The 20681-nt window shown below is 49.3% G+C and overlaps 1 protein-coding gene across 1 annotated transcript; it reads left to right on the plus strand.

Moving 5' to 3' along the window:
• The first annotated feature begins 11993 nt into the window (after window positions 1-11993).
• On the plus strand, window positions 11994-14823 carry LOC109734276 (uncharacterized). Its single transcript, XM_020293489.4, has 6 exons — window positions 11994-12697; window positions 12792-12937; window positions 13024-13267; window positions 13380-13484; window positions 13568-13750; window positions 13866-14823. The coding sequence occupies exons 1-6, from the start codon at window positions 12176-12178 to the stop codon at window positions 14580-14582; spliced, it is 1917 nt and encodes a 638-aa protein (XP_020149078.1). The 5' UTR covers window positions 11994-12175; the 3' UTR covers window positions 14583-14823.
• Window positions 14824-20681: the final 5858 nt, after the last annotated feature.

A 20681-nucleotide genomic window follows, 5' to 3' on the forward strand; every position in this document is an offset into this window, starting at 1 on the left:
TAGAAGGTTTTATTCATGTAAACAGAACAACAGTTCTTCTTTGACTTAAATGAATAACCGTAATGCAATAAACATGATCCAATCATATTCATGCTCAACGCAAACACCAAATAACATTTATTTTAGGTTCGACACTAACCCGAAGGTAAAGGGAGTGTGGGATGGTGATCTTATCAACCTTGGAATCACTTCCAACACACATCGTCACCTTCCCCTTAACTAGTATATGTTCATTTTGCAACTCCTGTCTCGAGTTACAAATCTTAGTAACTGAACCGGTATCAAATACCCAGGGGCTACTATGAACACGAGTAAAGTACACATCAATAACATGTATATCAAATATACCTTTGTTCACTTTGCCATCCTTCTTATCCGCCAAGTATTTGGGCTAGTTCCGCTTCCAGTGACCATTCCCTTTGTAGTAGAAGCACTCAGTTTCAGGCTTAGGTCTAGCTTGGGGTTTCTTCACGGGAGTGGCAACTTGCTTGCCATTCTTTCTTGAAGTTCCCTTTATTTTCCTTTGCCCCTTTTCTTTAAACTGGTGGTCTTGTTAACCATCAACACTTGATGCTCTTTCTTGATTTCTACCTTTGCCGATTTTTGCATCGCGAAGAGCTCGGGAATCGTTTTCGTCATCCCTTGCATATTATAGTTCATCACGAAGTTCCAATAACTTGGTGATAGTGACTAGAGAACTCTGTCAATCACTATCTTATCTAGAAGATTAACTCCTACTTGATTCAAGCGATTGTAGTACTCAGACATTCTGAGCACATGATCACTGGTTGAGCTATTCTCCTCCATCTTGTAGGCAAAGTACTTGTCAGAGGTCTCATACCTCTCGACTCGGGCATGAGTCTGAAATACCAATTTCAGCTCTTGGAACATCTTGTATGCTCCATGGCGTTCAAAATGTTTTTGAAGTCCCGGTTCTAAGCCGTAAAGCATGGCTCACTAAACTATCAAGTAGTCATCATACCGAGCTTGCCAAACGTTCATAACGTCTGCATCTGCTCCTACAATAGGTTCGTCACCTAGCGGTGCATCAAGGACATAATTCTTCTGTGCATCAATGAGGATAATCCTCAGATAACGGACCCAGTCCGCATCATTGCTACTATCATCTTTCAACTTATTTTTCTCTAGGAACATATCAAAAATAAACGGGGAGCTACATCGCAAGCTATTGATCTACAATATAGATATGCAAATACTATCAGGACTAAGTTCATGATAAACTAAGTTCAATTAATCATATTACTTAAGAACTCCCACTTAGATAGACATCCCTCGAGTCATCTAAATGATCGCGTGATCCATATCAACTAACCCATGTCCGATCATCACGTGAGATGGAGTAGTTTTGAATGGTGAACATCTCTATGTTGAGCATATCTACTATATGATTCACGTTCGACCTTTTGGTCTCCAGTGTTCCGAGGCCGTGTATGTAGATGCTAGGCTCGTCAAGTTTAACCCGAGTATTCCGCATGTGCAAAACTGTCTTGCACCCGTTGTATGCGAACATAGAGCTTATCACACCCGATCATCACATGGTGTCTCGGCACGACGAACTGTCGCAACGGTGCATACTCAGGGAGAACACTTATACCTTGAAATTTTAGTAAGGGATCATCTTATAATGCTACCGCCGTACTAAGATAAATAAGATGCATAAAAGATAAAGATCACATGCAATCAATATATGTGACATGATATGGCCATCATCATCTAGTGCCTTTGATCTCCATCTCCAAAGCACCGTCATGATCTCCATCGTCATCGGCTTGACACCTTGATCTCCATCGTAGCGTCGTGATCGTCTCGCCAACTATTGCTTCTACAACTATCGCTAACGCATAGTGATAAAGTAAAGCAATTACATGGCGTTTGCATTTCATACAATAAAGAGACAACCATACGGCTCCTGCCAGTTGCCGATAACTTTTACAAAACATGATAGTCTCATACAACAACGTATATCACATCATGTCTTGACCATGTCACATCACAACATGCCCTGCAAAAACAAGTTAGACGTCCTCTACTTTGTTGTTGCAAGTTTTACGTGGCTGCTACGGGCTTCTAGTAAGAACCGTTCTTACCTACGCATCAAAACCACAATGATATTTCGCCAAGTTAGTGTTGTTTTAACCTTCAACAAGGACCGGGCGTAGTCAAATTCGATTCAACTAAAGTTGGAGAAATAGACACCTGCCAACCACCTTTATGCAAAACTAGTTGCATGTCTGTCGGTGGAACCGGTCTCATGAACGTGGTCATGTAAGGTTGGTCCGGGCCGCTTCATACAACAATACCGCCGAATCAAAATAATACATTGGTGGTAAGCAGTATGACTATCACCGCCCACAACTCTTTGTGTTCTACTCGTGCATATCATCTACGCATAGACCTGGCTCGGATGCCACTGTTGGGGAACGTAGCATGCAATTTCCAAAATTTCCTACGCTCACGCAAGATCTATCTAGGAGATGCATAGCAACGAGAGGGGGAGAGTGTGTCTACGTACCCTTGTAGACCGAAAGCGGAAGCGTTTGACAACGCGGTTGATGTAGTCGAACTTCTTCTCGTTCCGACCGATCAAGCACCGAACGTACGGCACCTCCGAGTTCTGCACACGTTCAGCTCGATGACTTCCCTCGAACTCTTGATCCAGCAAAGTGTCGAGGGAGAGTTTCGTCAGCGCGACGGCGTGGTGACGGTGATGGTGAAGTGATCCGTGCAGGGCTTCGCCTAAGAACTACGACAATATGACCGGACGTGTAAACTATGGAGGGGGGCGCCGCACACGGCTAACAACTGTTGATGTGTGTTCTAGCGGTGCCCCCCTCATATATATATATATATATATATAGGTTGGAGGGGAGGAGAGGCAGCCAAGGGGGCGCCAAGTAGGAGGAATCTTACTTGGGCGCCTCCCAATTCGGCCTCCCCCTTCCATATCCATCCGGAGGGGAAGGAAGGAGGAGGGAGGAGGGAAGGAAGGAGGAGGGAGGAGGGAAGGAAGGGGGAGGCCGAATCCCTCCCCTTCCTTTCTCCCTTCTCCTCTTTCCTTCCCCCTTATTTTGGCCTACATGGGGCGCACCAGCCCCTTAGGGGCTGGTCTGTCCCCCTCTTGGCCCATTAGGGCCCATGTAGTTGCCGGGGGGATGCCCGGAACCCGTTCCGGTGACCCGATATGCACCTGGTACCCCCGGAACACTTCTGGTGTCCGAATACCATCATCCAATATATGAATCTTTACCTGTCGACCATTTCAAGACTCCACGTCATGTACGTGATCTCATCTGGGACTCCGAACAGCATTTGGTCACCAAATCACATAACTCGTATAATACAAAATCATCATCAAACGTTAAGCGTGCGGACCCTACGGGTTCGAGAACTATGTAGACATGACCGAGACACCTCTCCGGTCAATAACCAACAGCGGAACCTGGATGCTCATATTGATTCCTACATATTCTACGAAGATCTTTATCGGTCGTACCGCAATGACAACATACGTAATTCCCTTTGTCATCGGTATGTTACTTGCCCGAGATTCGATCGTCGGTGTCTTCATACCTAGTTCGATCTCGTTACCGGCAAGTATCTTTACTCGTTCCGTAATGCATCATCCCGTAACTAACTCATTAGTCACATTGCTTGCAAGGCTTATTATGATGTGCATTACCAAGAGGGCCCAGAGATACCTCTCCGATACTCGGAGTGACAAATCCTAATCTCGATCTATGCCAACCCAACAAACACCTTCGGAGATACCTGTAGAGCATCTTTATAATCACCCAATTAAGTTGTGACGTTTGATATAACACAAGGTATTCCTCCGGTATCCGGGAGTTGCGTAATCTCATAGTCAAAGGAATATGTATATGCCATGAAGAAAGCAATAGCAATAAAACTTAATGATCATTATGCTAAGCTAACGGATGGGTCTTCTCCATCACATCATTCTCCTAATGATGTGACCCTGTTCATCAAATGAGAACACATGTCTATGGCTAGGAAACTTAGCCATCTTTGATTAACGAGCTAGTTTAGTAGAGGCTTACTAGGGACACGGTGTTTTGTCTATGTATCCACACATGTATCAAGTTTCCGGTTAATACAATTCTAGCATGGATAATAAACATTTATCATGATATAAGGAAATATAAATAACAACTTTATCATTGCCTCTAGGGCATATTTCCTTCAATTACTGCATCTGTTGATTTTACTTGTAGCTCCGTTTATTGAAGAACCTGAGCTCTTGGAAGAGGTGGCCAGTATTGGGAAGAGTGATGCCGAGGAAGCAACCAAGATTGCTGGTGCAGAAGGCCATGAACAGATTGCCGGGGATATCCAGGGGTCCCAAAAAGAGACAGAGAAAACTCCCGGCAGCACTTCTGGCCTAGGCATGGTCGTTGAGGAGAAAGCTCCTCTCCAATCCATGGGCCCTCTCCCCATGAACTATCCTCTGGCTGCAGCTTCGCATCCTTCCCCAAGCAAGTTGGCATTAGTCCTTACCCAACCCGGGCTCGCAGCTTCTGGCTCGTGCGCTGCAGCGGGCGTGGATTTTGATGAAGAGATCAGACGCATACTGGCGACGTTGTCCCGGAGGGTTGTAGAAGCTGGCTATTCTGCTGATAGTGCAAAGGATCTAGCCTTCCTAGAATCCATGGCAGCAGGGCTCAAAGGTGCGCAGCACATCTATGATCTCAAGTGGCAGGCAGTCAAGGAGCAGCGTGATTCTCCTGTTCTTATGGATAAGAAACTGACGGACAAGGGCAGTGAATTGCGAGAATGGTACAAGAAGCAATCCCACTCCATCATGCGGCAAGAGGAGGTGCTGACCATGGCCAAGGAAGATATTGCTGCCCGGGAGGTCCGCTTGGTGGAGCGCGAAGCGCTTCTAAACGCCAAGGAGAAGGACATCTCTGCTCGGGAACGGAACCTCGAAGCCACCCTCCGCGGCAAGGATGAGGAAGTGGAGGTTCTTGTCCAGCAGCGTACCAAGGATTTGGAGGACAGTCACAAGGCCACGCTTGACGCGCTCACCCTTGAATCCTCTACCCAGCTGAAAAAGGTTACCGACGAGCTAGCTGCCGCATCTGCTGCCAAGACTGATCTTGAAAATCAAGTGAGCAAGTTGACGGAGGACCTTGCCGGGAGCGACAAGGAGATTTTTGCGGCTCTCAAAGAGGAAGCGCAGAAAGCACAGACCATCCTGAAGGTGGTGTAATCGCAGCTTTCCTTCAAGATCCAGGACCTTGATACCGCCAACGGTGTTATTTCTGACATAAAGGCCAGGATTGCTCCTTGGAAAAGGAAATTGAGTCTGCCGGTGCCCGCGAGAAATTGCTGATGACTAATCTGAACAAGGCTCGCACTCTCCAGAAGGACGCAGAAGAGAAGCTTGAGAACCAAATCCAGCAGCGTGACCTCTGGATCAAGAGCATGGTAGATATAGCTGAACGCCTCACTGCTCAGATTTCAAATATGGACATGAAGAGTTGGGCCTTCTCTGTTAGCAAGCATGAAGTCCCAAGTGCCAAGCTGACGCTCTTCTTCGAAGGCCTGATCGAAGGGCTGAAGATGTATGAGGACGACAGGGCCGCATGCTTTGTTGATGAATCCCGGAAGCTTGCTCGCGACGCCCTCTTTCTGGTCTTGAGCAACCTCGCTTTCTACCATCCAGACCTCAATCTTGCCGATGGCTTCAAGAAGCTGCCGCCAGGCGCCGATGTCTCTGCTGTCGCGGCTAAGGCCGGTCCCCTTGCCGACAAGGTTCTCTCAGTTCCAAGGGTTCCCGGAGGTCGCCAGGCCCAGCCTTGAACTATTCTTATTGCCGTGGTGTCCTGTAATAAGACACAATATGTATCTCGTTTTTAGGCTCCGTACTGTTCTTGCTTCAATGCTTGTCGAACTGATATTTATTATGCTAATGCACGCTATCCTTCTTGTGTTTACCCATTGATATTCGTATGGTTAGTTTCCTTTGCGTACTTTGGTTGCCCGCCAATAGCATACTGTCGCGATTGCTTTGACGAACGGGTCCTTAGCATTCAGCCGGCAAGGACACGCTACCGGTGGGTTTTTCCTTGACAGTCCTTGACGCTGCCACCCACTTTGTTGAGTAGGCTCCAAAACAAGGCGAGGGCGCAGAAAAATACAGTAAGGTTCCATCGTACAAAGGACTTTTCATGCGAAACCGTTGGTTCTCCGAGGGATGTGCAAGTGCAAACTCCAAAGAAGAGTTAAACAAGCACGCCAACTTATCTTTTTGTCTATGTTCCCCTCCTGCCGGGGAGTACACTTGGTTATGCATAATATCTTCTCTTCCATCCGTGGTTGCCCCTCCTATGTGTGTCTCCTAGGAGATCGTGCTCGCATATCCATTTTCACTCCGCAAAGATGAAAAATGGAAAGGATCAAAAAGGAAGGGACTAGGCAGTCCATTAGTTATGCACCCAGCCCCAGCACGAGCTAGGGGAGTCAACAAAAAACGTTTACAGCTAATGACATACGGTGGAAAAGGAAAAGAATCGGTCTCCCCCTCCTTTCTCTTTACTTCCAATGATCCCTTGGTGTCTAGCGCGAAGGACACACTGGCGCAGAAGGCCTTGCCGGGGCTCGCTTGCGGGGAGTGCCAACCAACAGATTCGCACCAGCGCTCAACTCAGGATTTACCCTTGGTGGGATAAATGCAGGACCGAGCTCCACGCAGGCTTATCGATGTTGGCGGCCTCACCATAACGCGCCCAATCATTGGTGAGTGACGAGGAAGGGAAGGGGGGTCAATTGCACACCGTTTTCTCGTCCGCCGCCCAAACGACACCCTTTGGGATCGGATGCGCTCACAGGGGGCCACAAGAAGGGGCGGTGCCACCGCATGTCTCGCCCCTTCTTCTGGCCATGGGTAGCATAGTGGCCATGCCATTCGGGCCAACCATGTCATCCGCAGTGCCGTCGTCCCTCGTCCTCGTCGTCGCCGCCACCGCGGCGAAGGCGAGCGATGGAATCTGGAGGGGACGAGGCTAGGGAGTAGCATCGTTCTTTTCTTTGAAGCCATTGATGAAGAGGGTGATGATGAAAATGGTGATTGACGCGCTGTTCACAGCCTCGGGTTCGCGCAAGCGATTCCCCCTACCTGGCGCGCCAAAGATATTGTGGGAGAACACGACCACCTATGGGGCCATCGGCCCCTTGTGGTTCGGCAAGGGGGAAGATCACGTTGCACAAAGAGGGGAGGCCATGAAACAACATGATGGTGGTGACACTGGTGGTTTTTACCCAGGTTCGGGCCGCTGAAAAGCGTAAAACACTACTCCTGCTTTGGTGGATTGGATGGAGGAACACGATGAACACGCAGCGCTCTAACCCGGCAAGGTGGCCTCGGGGAGAGATGCTACGCGCGTACAAGTGTGCAAGGGTCCGAATCCCTTTCTAGGTAGACTTAGACCTCCTTTTATAGTTCAAGGGGTAACCACAGTGGCAAAACAGTCTTTATCTAGTGATTTAGATAGCTAACAGTGCTATCATACCTAACTCTGGCAGTTAGGACAAAGTGCATTAAATGAACTGCTAGGTGTCGTGCTGAGGGCGAAGCCCGGCAAGCCTGCCGTGCCGCTTAATCATCTTCTGCTTGTCTGTTTGACACGCCTTTCGACGGGAGGCATATGAGGGTAATTAGTCTTCCAACGGGCTGCCACGTGCTTAGTGGAGGCCACCTAATCACTTGTGGGCTCGACACCGCACCGATAAGTGACTTGTGTCGTTTTGCGGTGGAGCGGTGGTGCCTTGGCGGGATTCCTTGCTCTTGGCGGACCCGGCAAGCCTGCCGGGGAAATCTTGGACTTGTCCTTGGGGTGGCCTCGACCAAGCCAGGCTCTCCTGCCCGGCAAGGGAGGCCCTCCCAAGGTGGCATTATTCTGTCTTGTATATTGACTTGGTCTTCTTGATCTGCTCCTTGATATCACGAAGAGTGGTTTCTCTGGCTTGGTCTTGCTTTGCACATTGGTGTAGCCATTCCTTCGTCAAGCCCCGGCTGTCGGGGCGGAGGCTCCTCGTCCATGCACAAGTCAGGGGGAATAAACAACCATGTTTGTGTACCCCGACAACAACAGGACCAAAACAGTGGAGAAGCGGCCAATCTCCAACAACAGCATGCGGGCCTAAGAATAGGCACAAAAAAGAACAAACAACCACCAAGAGGACTTGCAATGGAGAGGAGGAAAGAAAAAGGACGATGAGTGAGGAGAAGAAGCTCAAAGGAAACCAAATGCAACAAGCACCCATAAAGAGAGAGAAAACAACACGAGCATCGCAGGGAAGAAACAACCCACCTCGAACATCACCGACGTCAATAGAAAGCACGTAAAGCTAATGGGCCATCGATCGCCACCGACAATAAAAATAGCACGAACGACGAGAAAACTCGAAGAAGCCATCTCATTAATGAAAAGAGAATTGTGTGAGGGGCAAGCAAGGGAGAAGAAGAAGACCACGCCCCATTACATACCAGAACACCCCCACGCACCGCAACAAACTGACATACCACACCCCAAGCACCCACCCACCAGTGCCTACCAACCCTAGACACACAGGGACGAAGGCACCTGTCTATGAGGCGAGCTCGGAGCATCCGACTCCCAACAGTCCGCCCACACACACCAACAGTTGTCCACTTGAACACCCGGGAACACGTTGGCAAGAACACGTCTCAGAGGCGGCGAGAGAGGCCGACCAAACACACATGGACAGATTGTTGGGAGCATGTGAATGACTCAGCAAAGCACGCACCCGATGAATGCTGGGCAAACAATACGCATTCAGGGCCTGCCAATAAAGGCTGGCCAAGCACAGGAAGGGTGCTTGGTCACACGCCCTTTCAATAGACGAGGCGACACATGCAGGGCGAGGGCAACAGGGCATCCTGGCAGCCTACAGTAGAAGTTAGAAATAAGCCCACGCATGGGAAACCAAACAACCAGGTAGGCAGATAGCCCAGACACACATCGCAAGGCGGCATGCGCGATGCGAGACCAATGCCCCGAGGCGTCCGGCACACGCACGTAACCGGGCAAGCTCCACGCACGAGGCTCGCGCTAACGAAGCAACCCGGCAGGACATGAACGATGTTGACAAGCCAACTCGGGTTTACCTGGTGTGCACGGAGTAGCACATGAGACGACACGCAAGAGCGACGCAAAGCCTTGCAAAGGGGTAGCCCCGGGTCGCGCTCGCGGTCCATGCGTCATGGACCCTGGAGTTAAACCGATCGGATGCGGAGCAGCTGCAAAGATCAGACGGTGCAGAGCATGCCAAGGAGGCATTGGTGGGAGGCACACGCACAATGACAGGCACGGAGGACACTCTCGCACGCCGATGCCCTTTTTCAAGAAAAAGGATTGCTGGAGCATGATCTTTTTATCTAACTCACCCTATACCGGCAAAAAAATAGGGAAAGGGAATTGCTTGGGATGCGTTTGGTAGGCCGCATACAGCCCAACCAAGCCTGGGCCGGATGAAAATGGGCCATTTGGTTGCGTGCAAGCAGGCATGGCTCACATAGGCACGAAACTTAAAGCACCCCAGAGCCTGGCTCGCTGGGAACGCTCAAATCGGCCGTTTCTAGCGCCAGGCTGACTCGGCCACAAAAGGAAGACGCGGCGTAGGGCGCGATGCAGGGGGGTTCGGTTGGAGATGGCAGGAGGGTAAATTGGCGGAGGCGGGATGGCGCGAAATATACTCTCACCACCCCTTTTACTCGCTCACCCTGGCTCTAGGAAAAGCCCTCCTCTGTTATTGGCACCAGCGGCGGCGATGACTCAGATCTACGGCTGCAACGGCGGAGTCGGCGTTGGTGGCGGCATCATCACTCCCCGGCAGCGGCAGCTTCTTATCCCCTTCTTCTTCGACTCCGCCCGAGTGTCCTCGTCTCGGCCATGTCTCCCCCGACCCCGAAGCTGGTAAGCTACCCCCCCCCTCCTCTGTTAGGTCGTTTGGTAGGAGTGTTTAGGTTCGGTTGCGCCATTGCTCACCGCATATGGATGTCGCTTAGGTTGTGGATGAACAGAAAAAACTTCTAGTTCAGGCAGCAACGCTAATAGTTGCGGTTCAGGCCTGGATCCCGTTGGTCCATAAGAGAGCTGCTCGTCGGAGTGACAAACCTCTCATCCGATATGGTCCGATGTTAATCCAGGATCGGAGAGGATAGCCAATCTGAAGTACATCTACAATTGCAACAACACTGAGGCTCTGTGGATGCTTCGAATGAAAAGAGCACCTTTCGCCAGTCTTGTGCAGATGTTCAGGAGCAGGGGACTGCTAGAAGATAGTATCCACACCACTATGGAAGAACAAGTAGTCATGTTCCTCCATGTTATTGGTCATAGCCAGAGGTTCAGGGTTGTACACAACACCTTCAGGAGATCAATGGAGATCATCTCCAGGTACTTCAAGCAAGTGGTGTATGCTATTGGGGAACTCAGAGGAGAGATGATCGTGTCACCAACTAGCCGGACTGCAACCAAGATTCGCACTAGCCCAAGATGGTATCCATACTTCAAGGTGAGCACTGGCAGTATGTAGTTCATGCATTCATATGTTGTTATTGTTCTGTTGTAGCCATAACACCATCTTGTAGTGCCATTCTAGGATTGCATAGGGGCAATAGATGGTACTCATGTCACTGCCAGTACGCCGAGGTCACAAGTTGTAGCATATAGAGGGAGGAAGCACTACACAAGTCAAAATGTGCTTGCTGTTGTTGACTTTGATCTGAAGTTCACACATGTGCTGGCTGGCTGGGAAGGATCCGCACATAATTCTAACATTCTCAGTGACAACATAAGTCATCATGATGGCATCAATATCCCCGATGGCAAGTTCTACCTAGGAGATGTTGGCTATGCATGTCGTCCAGGTGTTCTTCCACCCTTCAGGAAAACCAGGTACCATCTGAACGAGTTCTCTGGTAGGAACTATCTTAGGACTCCTTCAAAACTGTTCAACCTCAGACACTCCAACCTTAGAGTAACGGTTGAGAGGGCATTTGGAGCTCTGAAGAATAGGTTTAAGATCCTGGATCAGAAGCCATTCCACCCTTACCCTACCCAGGTCAACCTTGTTCTTGCATGTTACATCATTCACAACTGGATCCTGTAATGGGGAATTGATGAACTCGTGTCGGAGGAGGAAGAGGCGACTCCTGATGAGGTGATCAGCTCCGGCCATGGTATGGAGGCGTTTGACAATGAAGCATGGAAGAACAAAAGGTTGGAGTGGGCTCAGACAATGTGCGATATCAGAGGTCAGACAAGGATCTAAAGAAGAAGAAGAAGAAGATGATGATGATGAACTTCCACCTAGTTAGCATCGTTCAACTTTCCCCTATTCAACCATATTGGCTCTTAATAACTTGACTGTCATTTGCTAGTGGTTAGGATAAACTGACATTTGTTTCCTAGCTAGGACAAGACAATGTTCGGTGTGCGTGTGGTGAGGTCACCATTTGTGAAAAATGATGATCACATTTTTAGCCGTTTGCAATCAAACAACATGTTGTTTGTCTAACAACAGCGACGCAGACAACCAAACAGCGTGCTAACTAATTACTCCCCTCATGCACGAAGCCTAATGCAAACAACCAAACTACATGCAAATGTTATTTTTCTAAGCATGCATTAGTTCAAACAGGTCCAACCGGGACAAGCATGCAAAATGCCCTACACAGAAATGTGAACCGAACGCACCCTTGGAGGCGCTCTTTATTCACATCCGAGAATTCAAGAAAAGAAGAGAAAAGAAAATTTCCCCTCGGGGGTCGGTGCCACGCCCTTCGCACACCCCCATGGAGCACTCCATTATTCAGTTTGGGGTCTTGCTTGCTTGTCCGGCATGGGTTACCCAAAGTAGCGGCTGCCGGGTCCCGCATGTGCATAGATATGTTTGAATATCTAATCTGACCCGACAGATGCGCCGTTGTCAATAATTCATGCAACTTGATCCGAAAAATCACGCATCTCTCGAACGCGGAGAACGGCAGGCGACGCACGACGGCCATGGCTCCTCTCGCCGTCACCTGCCCCGCCCTTCTCTATAAATTGTTGCACCGTCCTCGGCTCCTCTCGCCGTGGAACGCGTCCTGCCTCCATCACACGCCATGGCAGACGGCGGCCACCCCGGCGTTGCGCTCGCCGCGCTCCTGCTCTTCTGCGCCGTGCTCGGCGCTGGGGCCGACCACGCGCTGTACAAGGACGCCACGCAGCCCGTGGAGGCGCGCGTCGCCGACCTCCTGGGGCGGATGACGCTCGCGGAGAAGATCGGGCAGATGACGCAGATCGAGCGGCTGGTCGCGACGCCGGAGGTGCTCAGGGACAACTTCATCGGCAGCCTGCTGAGCGGCGGCGGGAGCGTGCCGCGGAAGGGCGCGACGGCGCGGGAGTGGGCGGACATGGTGGACGGCTTCCAGAGGGCCTGCATGTCGACGCGGCTCGGCATCCCGATGATCTACGGCATCGACGCCGTGCACGGCAACAACAACGTCTACGGCGCCACCATCTTCCCCCACAACGTCGGCCTCGGCGCCACCCGGGACCCCGGCCTGGTGAAGAGGATCGGCGAGGCCACGGCGCTCGAAGTCAGAGCCACCGGCATCCAGTACGCCTTCGCGCCGTGCATCGCGGTAAACTAAATCTCTGAGCAACACTTTGTGAGTTTTGAATTGCGTTTGCCGACACCATCACTCACTCACCTGCTGCTTCCCTTATCATGAACAGGTGTGCAGAGATCCGAGGTGGGGCCGGTGCTACGAGAGCTACAGCGAGGACCGCCGGATCGTGCAGTCCATGACGGAGCTCATCCCGGGCCTTCAGGGCGACGTCCCCAAGAACTTCACCAGCGGCATGCCTTTCGTCGCCGGGAAGTAAGATCCAGTCCACGAACACTTTGGAACTGCCACCATCACACTATGTAGAAAGAATTCAGTACAGATACTTGTGGGAACTGCAGGAACAAGGTGGTGGCCTGCGCAAAGCACTTCGTCGGCGACGGCGGCACGGTGAACGGCATCAACGAGGACAACACGGTCATCAACCGCGAGGGCCTGATGAACATCCACATGCCGGCCTACTTCGACGCCCTCGCCAAGGGCGTCTCCACCGTCATGATCTCCTACTCCAGCTGGAACGGGGTCAAGATGCACGCCAACCAAGATCTGGTCACTGGATACCTCAAGGACACGCTCAAATTCCAGGTAGAAAAGAAGGGAAAACAATTGCACTCGTGGTGTTCTTCACCCGTTGGATTCTTGCTCCTAGTCTTCAGATTTTCAGATGTTCATTGCCGTTGTCGCATCTTGACTGCAGGGCTTCGTGATCTCAGATTGGATGGGCATTGACAAGCTCACGACCCCTTATGGGGCGGACTACCCCTACTCGGTCAAGGCTTCTGTTCTTGCTGGCCTTGACATGGTGAGCAAGACAGACGGGAGACTGACTCTGTGATGTGAATGTAGTGTTGCTTGCTGAGGTTGATGTTTCTCCTGATGTTGCAGATCATGGTGCCTAAGAACTACACGCAGTTCATCAGCATCCTGACTGGCTACGTCAACAGCGGAGTAGTCCCGATGAGCAGGATCGACGACGCCGTCACCCGGATCCTGCGCGTCAAGTTCGCCATGGGCCTGTTCGAGAACCCTTACGCCGATCCCGCCATGGCTGAGCAGCTAGGCAAGCAGGTACTGACTGATGAAACTCTGGTACTGAATTCAGAAAGTTGCTGCCGACTTCAGAATTTTTTGCTTGAGCTCCTGAATTCTTGATTTATGGTGTGCTGCTACTTGGTATATGCAGGAGCACAGAGATTTGGCGAGGGAGGCGGTGAGGAAGTCGCTGGTGCTCCTGAAGAATGGCAAGACGAGCGACGCGCCGATGCTGCCGCTGTCCAAGAAGGCGCCCAAGATCCTCGTTGCCGGCAGCCACGCCGACAACCTGGGCTACCAGTGCGGCGGCTGGACGATCGAGTGGCAGGGCGACTCCGGGCGCATCACGGTGGGCATCACCATCCTCGACGCCGTGAGGGCGGCCGTGGACCCGTCGACCACCGTGGTGTTCGCGGAGAACCCGGACGCGGAGTTCGTCAGGAACGGCGGCTTCTCCTACGCGATCGTGGCGGTGGGCGAGCACCCGTACACGGAGACAGCGGGCGACAACCTGAACCTGACCATCCCGGAGCCCGGGCAGAGCACCGTGCAGGCGGTGTGCGGCGCCGTGCGGTGCGCGACGGTGCTCATCAGCGGCCGGCCAATGGTGGCGCAGCCGCTCCTGGCCGCATCGGACGCGCTGGTGGCGGCGTGGCTCCCCGGCTCGGAGGGTCAGGGCGTCACCGACGCGCTGTTCGGCGACTACGGGTTCACCGGGAGGCTGGCGCGGACGTGGTTCAAGTCGGTGGACCAGCTGCCGATGAACGTCGGCGACGCGCACTACGACCCGCTCTTCCCGCTCGGATTCGGCCTCACCACCGAGGGGACCTCGCAAGGGGACGGGGTGGCGCTACACAGCAGCATGTGATGGCGGTCAAGAACCGTGGACCTTGCTTCCTGCGCGCCATGGCTCTACCGTGGCACTGCGCGAGTTACCATTCTTTATAGAACAAGTTACCATGGTGGTAATATTCATCACTTTTCACCAGACGGAGCGGTGTGGTAAATGTATCCTCACTATTATATGATGGTACTAAAACATACGCAAGCTGTGGCAAATGTATCCTCACTATTATGATAATACTAAAATATACTGAAGCTATGGTAAATGTATCCTCATTACTAGTAGTATGATGATACTAAAAATCATGACAATTAGTTACTACCATTCCCGCAAAAAGAAAATACTACCATCATAAAACTTAGGGTCATACTCCCTTCGTTCCCAAATATAAGTCATTTTAGATATTTCAACAAGTGACTACATACGAAGCAAAATGAGTGAATCTGCACTCTAAAATATGTCTACATACATCCGTACGTTGTAGTCCATTTGAAATGCCTAAAAAGACTTATATTTAGGAATGGAGAGAGTATATTGTTACAAGTGAAAATGCTAAATGGAGGACGAGCTCCATGGAGCCCTTTATTTTTTTTAAATTTAATACCTCATTTTCAAGTTCAAAAAAAATCTTGAAGGATCACACACATTCATACAGATGTATAGTATATGTGTGTAAAATTAGAAGATGATATACATTATGTTTGCTATGAAAATGCATGAATTTGTCTTTTTTGTGTAGCTCTTACCATAATGTATTCCATCATCATACTTTACACACATGTTAAACACATTAATATGAACGTGTATGATTTTTTCAGAATTTCTTGGCACTTAAAAATATGTTTTTCAATTTTTTCAAAAAACAAGCTCCGTCTCCTCCCTCCCTCCCAATCCAATCTAGGGGCTGCCGCAGCCCCTTTCCTTGTCGCCGCCGGAGCGACGCGGAGCAAAGCCAGGCAGCGGATGATGCTGGCGGGGAGGGGACGGGCTTCCTTTCGCAGTCGCGGTGGATATTCGCACGGGTGTCCTGCTTTGACGTGGCGTCCTCCGGCGTTGGTGGCACAACGATGCAGATTCTTCCGTCGTCGATGACTCACCCAGGCGGGGCGGCGGTTCTGGGTCGTGACACCGCTGCGGCTCCGGTCGTGGGCGGTTTTCGGCGGCAGGGACGTCCCCATGGGGTGTGTTGGATGACGGTGGAGGAGGATCTGGTGGACCAGCCGGTGATGGGCACGAGGTTGCCAGTGAAAGCTTGATTCGGCCTCAGCCGTAACTGTCGACGACGGCGCCCGTGGGCGTCGTTATCTCGTTGGAGGTGTTGTGGGGCGATTTGCGTTCCTGTGCGCCGTGGGGGAAACCCCAGATTTGGATTCCAGATCGGATGAAGGTGAGGTCGATGCGCCCTCACCCCCATGGAGGCGTCATCTTTGGGGTTGTACATCGGCTGGAGGGACAAGTGTTTGGATTCGATGGCTGGGCGCAGGTCTCCGCATGCTTCTCGTGCGGTGACCAAGGTGGAGCGGTGTGCCATCTACACTATCGACGGCGGCGAGTCTTTGCGGCAAGGTGCAGCGAGGTCTCTGTGTTGGATACTGTTTGATGGGCGCGCGCAGGAGGGTGGTCAGTGATGTTGTCTGACATCATGGTGGCGTCGATGGCAGAAGGGTCTGGCAAGGTCAATGCATTGATTACTCCTGAAGATGGGATGACAAAAGATGGCAGTGACAGATTCTATAATGTGCACATGCGGTGCACGCTGAGGGTCTCCTAGACCAGTTAGTGCTCCCGGCTAGGTCAGGACACACCATCAACCTTGTAGGTAGGACGACAATTTTCGCTAGAAAAACGTCTTTGGTTGATTCATGTATTTATTTTGTAAGATCTTGTTAAATAATTCTATAAAAATTGTTGTGTGCATCGCTCAATGCAGGGACAGAGTTATCCTTCTTTTCGAAAAGAAAAATAGAGCTCGTCTCCAAAAGCTGCTATTGAGTGTTAGTAAGTACAGTACTACTACAGTGATAACTGTTATCAGATCGTCAAGTGCAAATGCGAGTGTCATAGTACTAATGTTAAGAGCAGCTTGTTCATATTTGGTTCCAAATTTTTTAGATTCCTGGTCAATAACTCATTCATCTCTATATTCTCTCTGATGTTTTAATAATATTTTGTAACTACCATTTCAACTTCATTTTGGAAATGCTCGTGTCCTTGTTTCTGAAGGAAATATGCCCTAGAGGCAATAATATAGTTATTATTTATTTTCTTATTTCATGATAAATGTTTATTATTCATGCTAGAATTGTATTAACCGGAAACTTGATACATGTGTGAATACATAGACAAAATAGAGTGTCACTAGTATGCCTCTACTTGACTAGCTCGTTGAATCAAAGATGGTTAAGTTTCCTAGCCATAGACGTGAGTTGTCATTTGATTAACGGGATCACATCATTAAAGAATGATGTGGTTGACTTGACCCATTCCGTTAGCTTAGCATTTGATCGTTTAGTATATTGCTATTGCTTTCTTCATGACTTATACATATTCCTATGACTATGAGATTATGCAACTCCCGAATACTGGAGGAACACTTTGTGTGCTACCAAACGTCACAACGTAACTGGGTGATTATAAAGGTGCTCTACAGGTGTCTTCGATGGTACTTGTTGAGTTGGCATAGATTGAGATTAGGATTTGTCACTCCGATTGTCGGAGAGGTATCTCTGGGCCCTCTCGGTAATGCACGTCACTATAAGCCTTGCAAGCAATGTGACTAATGAGTTAGTTACGGGATGATGCATTACGGAACGAGTAAAGAGACTTGCCGGTAACGAGATTAAACTAGGTATTGAGATACCGACGATCGAATCTCGGGCAAATAACATACCGATGACAAAGGGAACAACGTATGTTGTTATGCGGTTTGACCGATAAAGATCTTCATAGAATATGTAGGAGCCAATATGAGCATCCAGGTTCCGCTATTGGTTATTGACCGGAGACGTGTCTCGGTCATGTCTACATAGTTCTCGAACCCGTAGGGTCCGCACGCTTAACGTTCGGTGACGATCGGTATTATGAGTTTATGTGTTTTGATGTACCGAAGGTAGTTCGGAGTCCCGGATGAGATCGGGGACATGACGAGGAGTCTCGAAATGGTCGAGACGTAAAGATCGATATATTGGACGACTATATTCGGACATCGGAAAGGTTCCGAGTGATTCGGGTATTTTTCGGAGTACCGGGGAGTTACGGGAATACGGGGGAAGAAGTATTGGGCCTCATGGGCCAAGTGGTGGAAGAGAGGAGGCAGGACAAGGCAGGGCGCGCGGCCCCCCTAGCCCAAACCGAATTGGACTAGGGGGCCGGCCCCCCTTTCCTCCTTTCCTCCATCTCCTTCCTTCTCCCTCCCTTCCTCTTGGTGGACTCCTACTAGGACTTGGAGTCCTAGTAGGACTCCACACTTGGGCGCGCCTCTAGGGCCGGCCGGCCTCGCCTCCTCTCCTCCTTTATATACTGAGGCAAGGGGCACCCATAGACACACAAGTTGATCATTGATCTTTTTTAGCCGTGTGCGGTGCCCCCCTTCACCATAATCCACCTCGGTCATATCGTAGCGGTGCTTAGGCGAAGCCCTGCGTTGGTAACTTCATCAACACCGTCACCACGCCGTCGTGCTGACGAAGCTCTACTGGATCGTGAGTTCGCGGGACATCACCAAGCTGAACGTGTGTTGAACGCGGAGGTGCCGTACGTTCGGTACTGAGGATCGGTCGACCGTGAAGACGTACGATTACATCAACCGCGTTGTCATAACGCTTCCGCTTACGGTCTACGAGGGTACGTAGACGACACTCTCCCCTCTCGTTGATGTGCATCACCATGATCTTGCGTGTGCGTAGAATTTCTTTTGAAATTACTACGTTCCCCAACAGTTTCGGCACAAACATTTTATACAATAAGTTAAACAAGACGCCAGGCACTTCCTTCGTATAGCTATCAAATGGATCAACCTGCATGAGGTTGAGTTCAATCTACTCCGTTCGTAAAGAAACATAAAAGCGTTTAGATCACTAAAGTAGTGATCTAAACATTCCTATATTTCTTTACAAAGGGAGTACTTCGTAGGAGCTAGCAATCCAGATAAATGGAGGGGATTTGGGTGGCCTCCGTTTGAAAGGTTGTTTTGCCCTTACACTATCCAACCTGTTTACTTGGACATATAGGAACGATTTCGATGGTTCATTTGAAGATTCTCTAACAATGGTTGGGCGCCGCCCTCTTCGCCTCCAGCGCCGACTGGTCAAACTCAACGTCGCACTCGATTCCCCTCATGTCCCACAATGCACCTTGCTGCCCCCACACGACCCATCAACGAGAACTTTATACACAAAGTGGTATCTTTATTTAGAGAAAATGGAGCTTCTACAATGGATTGGCAAGATTATCAATGAATCTCTAAGATTTTTCTTTGGGAATCCCTTCTTCTTTTTAACTGTGATCTGGCCCATATATAAGCATATTGAACGCAACCATCATGTATCTCTGGCTATAGCCAGTGGCGACGATCCTCCGTCCTAGGTCCTCCTCGCCCCTCACCGTCGATGTCCTTGCTCCCACCTTGCCATCTCACATGCCTCTTCCTCTTTCCCTCCCCGACAGCGCGGATAAATGCCCCCTGCTCTCCCTCCTCGTCTCCGTGCCAGCCCCATGCTTCTCCCCTCCCCTTCTGTCTGGAGTCGCACGGAGTGATGTGGCGTCATCTCAGAGCTCCACCTGCTCCGAATGGTGGCGGGAGGAAAGGGAATTGGCGTTTGGACGATGTGCGTGGATGCATCGTCTAGATTTCAACGATGTCAATGCTGATTTATTTGTTTGTTTTCAGGTTGCTTACCAAATGGGCCATGTGGTATGTCAAGGCTGATTTATACTAGTATATGGGAGCATGTTTTTTCAGAGGATCATATATATGAGCCGCTAGAGATGCTCTGACGGTATGGTAATGATATCGCCATCATGGTGGTAACTTCAGTTATAAGACAAGGTTTAGCAGTGTTCATGCTAGTGTTTTCAAGCAATTAGTTCTTACACATGTACACACAGGCTGAAGATTCCACTATGAATACAGCTAAAACAAAACGCATCCATTGATTTCTTAAACCAACCAACATACAGTATATTAAGTGATATTCTAGTAACATTTCAGACAACAGAAATCACTCGAAGATATTCTAGTGTTCAGTCTATATAGGATGCAGTTTTAAAGCTCATCACAAAACTGAACTAAATGTGAAGATATTTCGTAAAATACATTCACAGTTTAAGAGTTAGAAACATTTAATTTGAACTTGCCACTCTTATTTAGTCACTTCCTCCATCCATGTTTATCAAGTCCCTCGTATTTTTGGTCAAACTTTGATCATCTATATGACTAATGAAATATAAGGTATATGCTATGAAAATTATACTATTGAATTTGTATTTGTATTCAAAAAGGGATTTCCACTTGTGACACATAATTTATATTTCATTAGTTAAATTAAGGGTTTTTATCATTTGTGTCACTATTTGTGTCCCACTGCTCAGTTTTGGCATTAAAAGTTACAACTGCTAAAAAATGTCATCGTTCCATGAGATGCTTGCTCAGAAATGCCATCTTTACATTAGATGTTTGCTCAAAAATGTCATTAGCCATCGTTATTGTCAGGTCAAACCCGTTGGCCGTGTATTATAACAAAAATACCCATAGACCCAAATGTTAGCTTTCTCTATCTCATAATGATAAGTGTGAGCCTCGCTTGTCAGGAGTAAGCAAGCAAATAATTTTAGAGAAAAATAAAAACCCTATTGGGATCAAGTGAGACCCATGCTTTATTGTTGTGAGATAGAGGGAGAGCAGACATGTTTGTCCATAGGCATTTCTGGTCAGTAACATGGCAAACGAGATTCAAGCTGACAGTAATAGTGCTAGTTGCATTTTTGAGAATACGCCTAACGAAGTGATGGCATTTTTTAGCAGTTCAAATAGCGAAACATAACCAGTAGCATAAATGATAAAAATCCTTAAATTAATGGTTAGACTTTGACCGGAATAAGAGGAGGCCCAGTAAACCCGAACTG

This window comes from Aegilops tauschii, chromosome 5, assembly GCF_002575655.3.
Source record: "Aegilops tauschii subsp. strangulata cultivar AL8/78 chromosome 5, Aet v6.0, whole genome shotgun sequence".
NCBI lineage: Eukaryota > Viridiplantae > Streptophyta > Magnoliopsida > Poales > Poaceae > Aegilops > Aegilops tauschii.

Excerpts from the sequence above, each read along its gene's own strand:
- LOC109734276 (XM_020293489.4), top strand. The coding sequence starts at position 12,176 with ATGGCAGACGGCGGCCACCCCGGCGTTGCGCTCGCCGCGCTCCTGCTC. Across the intron at positions 13,268-13,379 it reads AGGACACGCTCAAATTCCAG|GGCTTCGTGATCTCAGATTG; the intron begins GTAGAAAAGAAG and ends TCTTGACTGCAG. Across the intron at positions 13,485-13,567 it reads TTCTTGCTGGCCTTGACATG|ATCATGGTGCCTAAGAACTA; the intron begins GTGAGCAAGACA and ends CTGATGTTGCAG.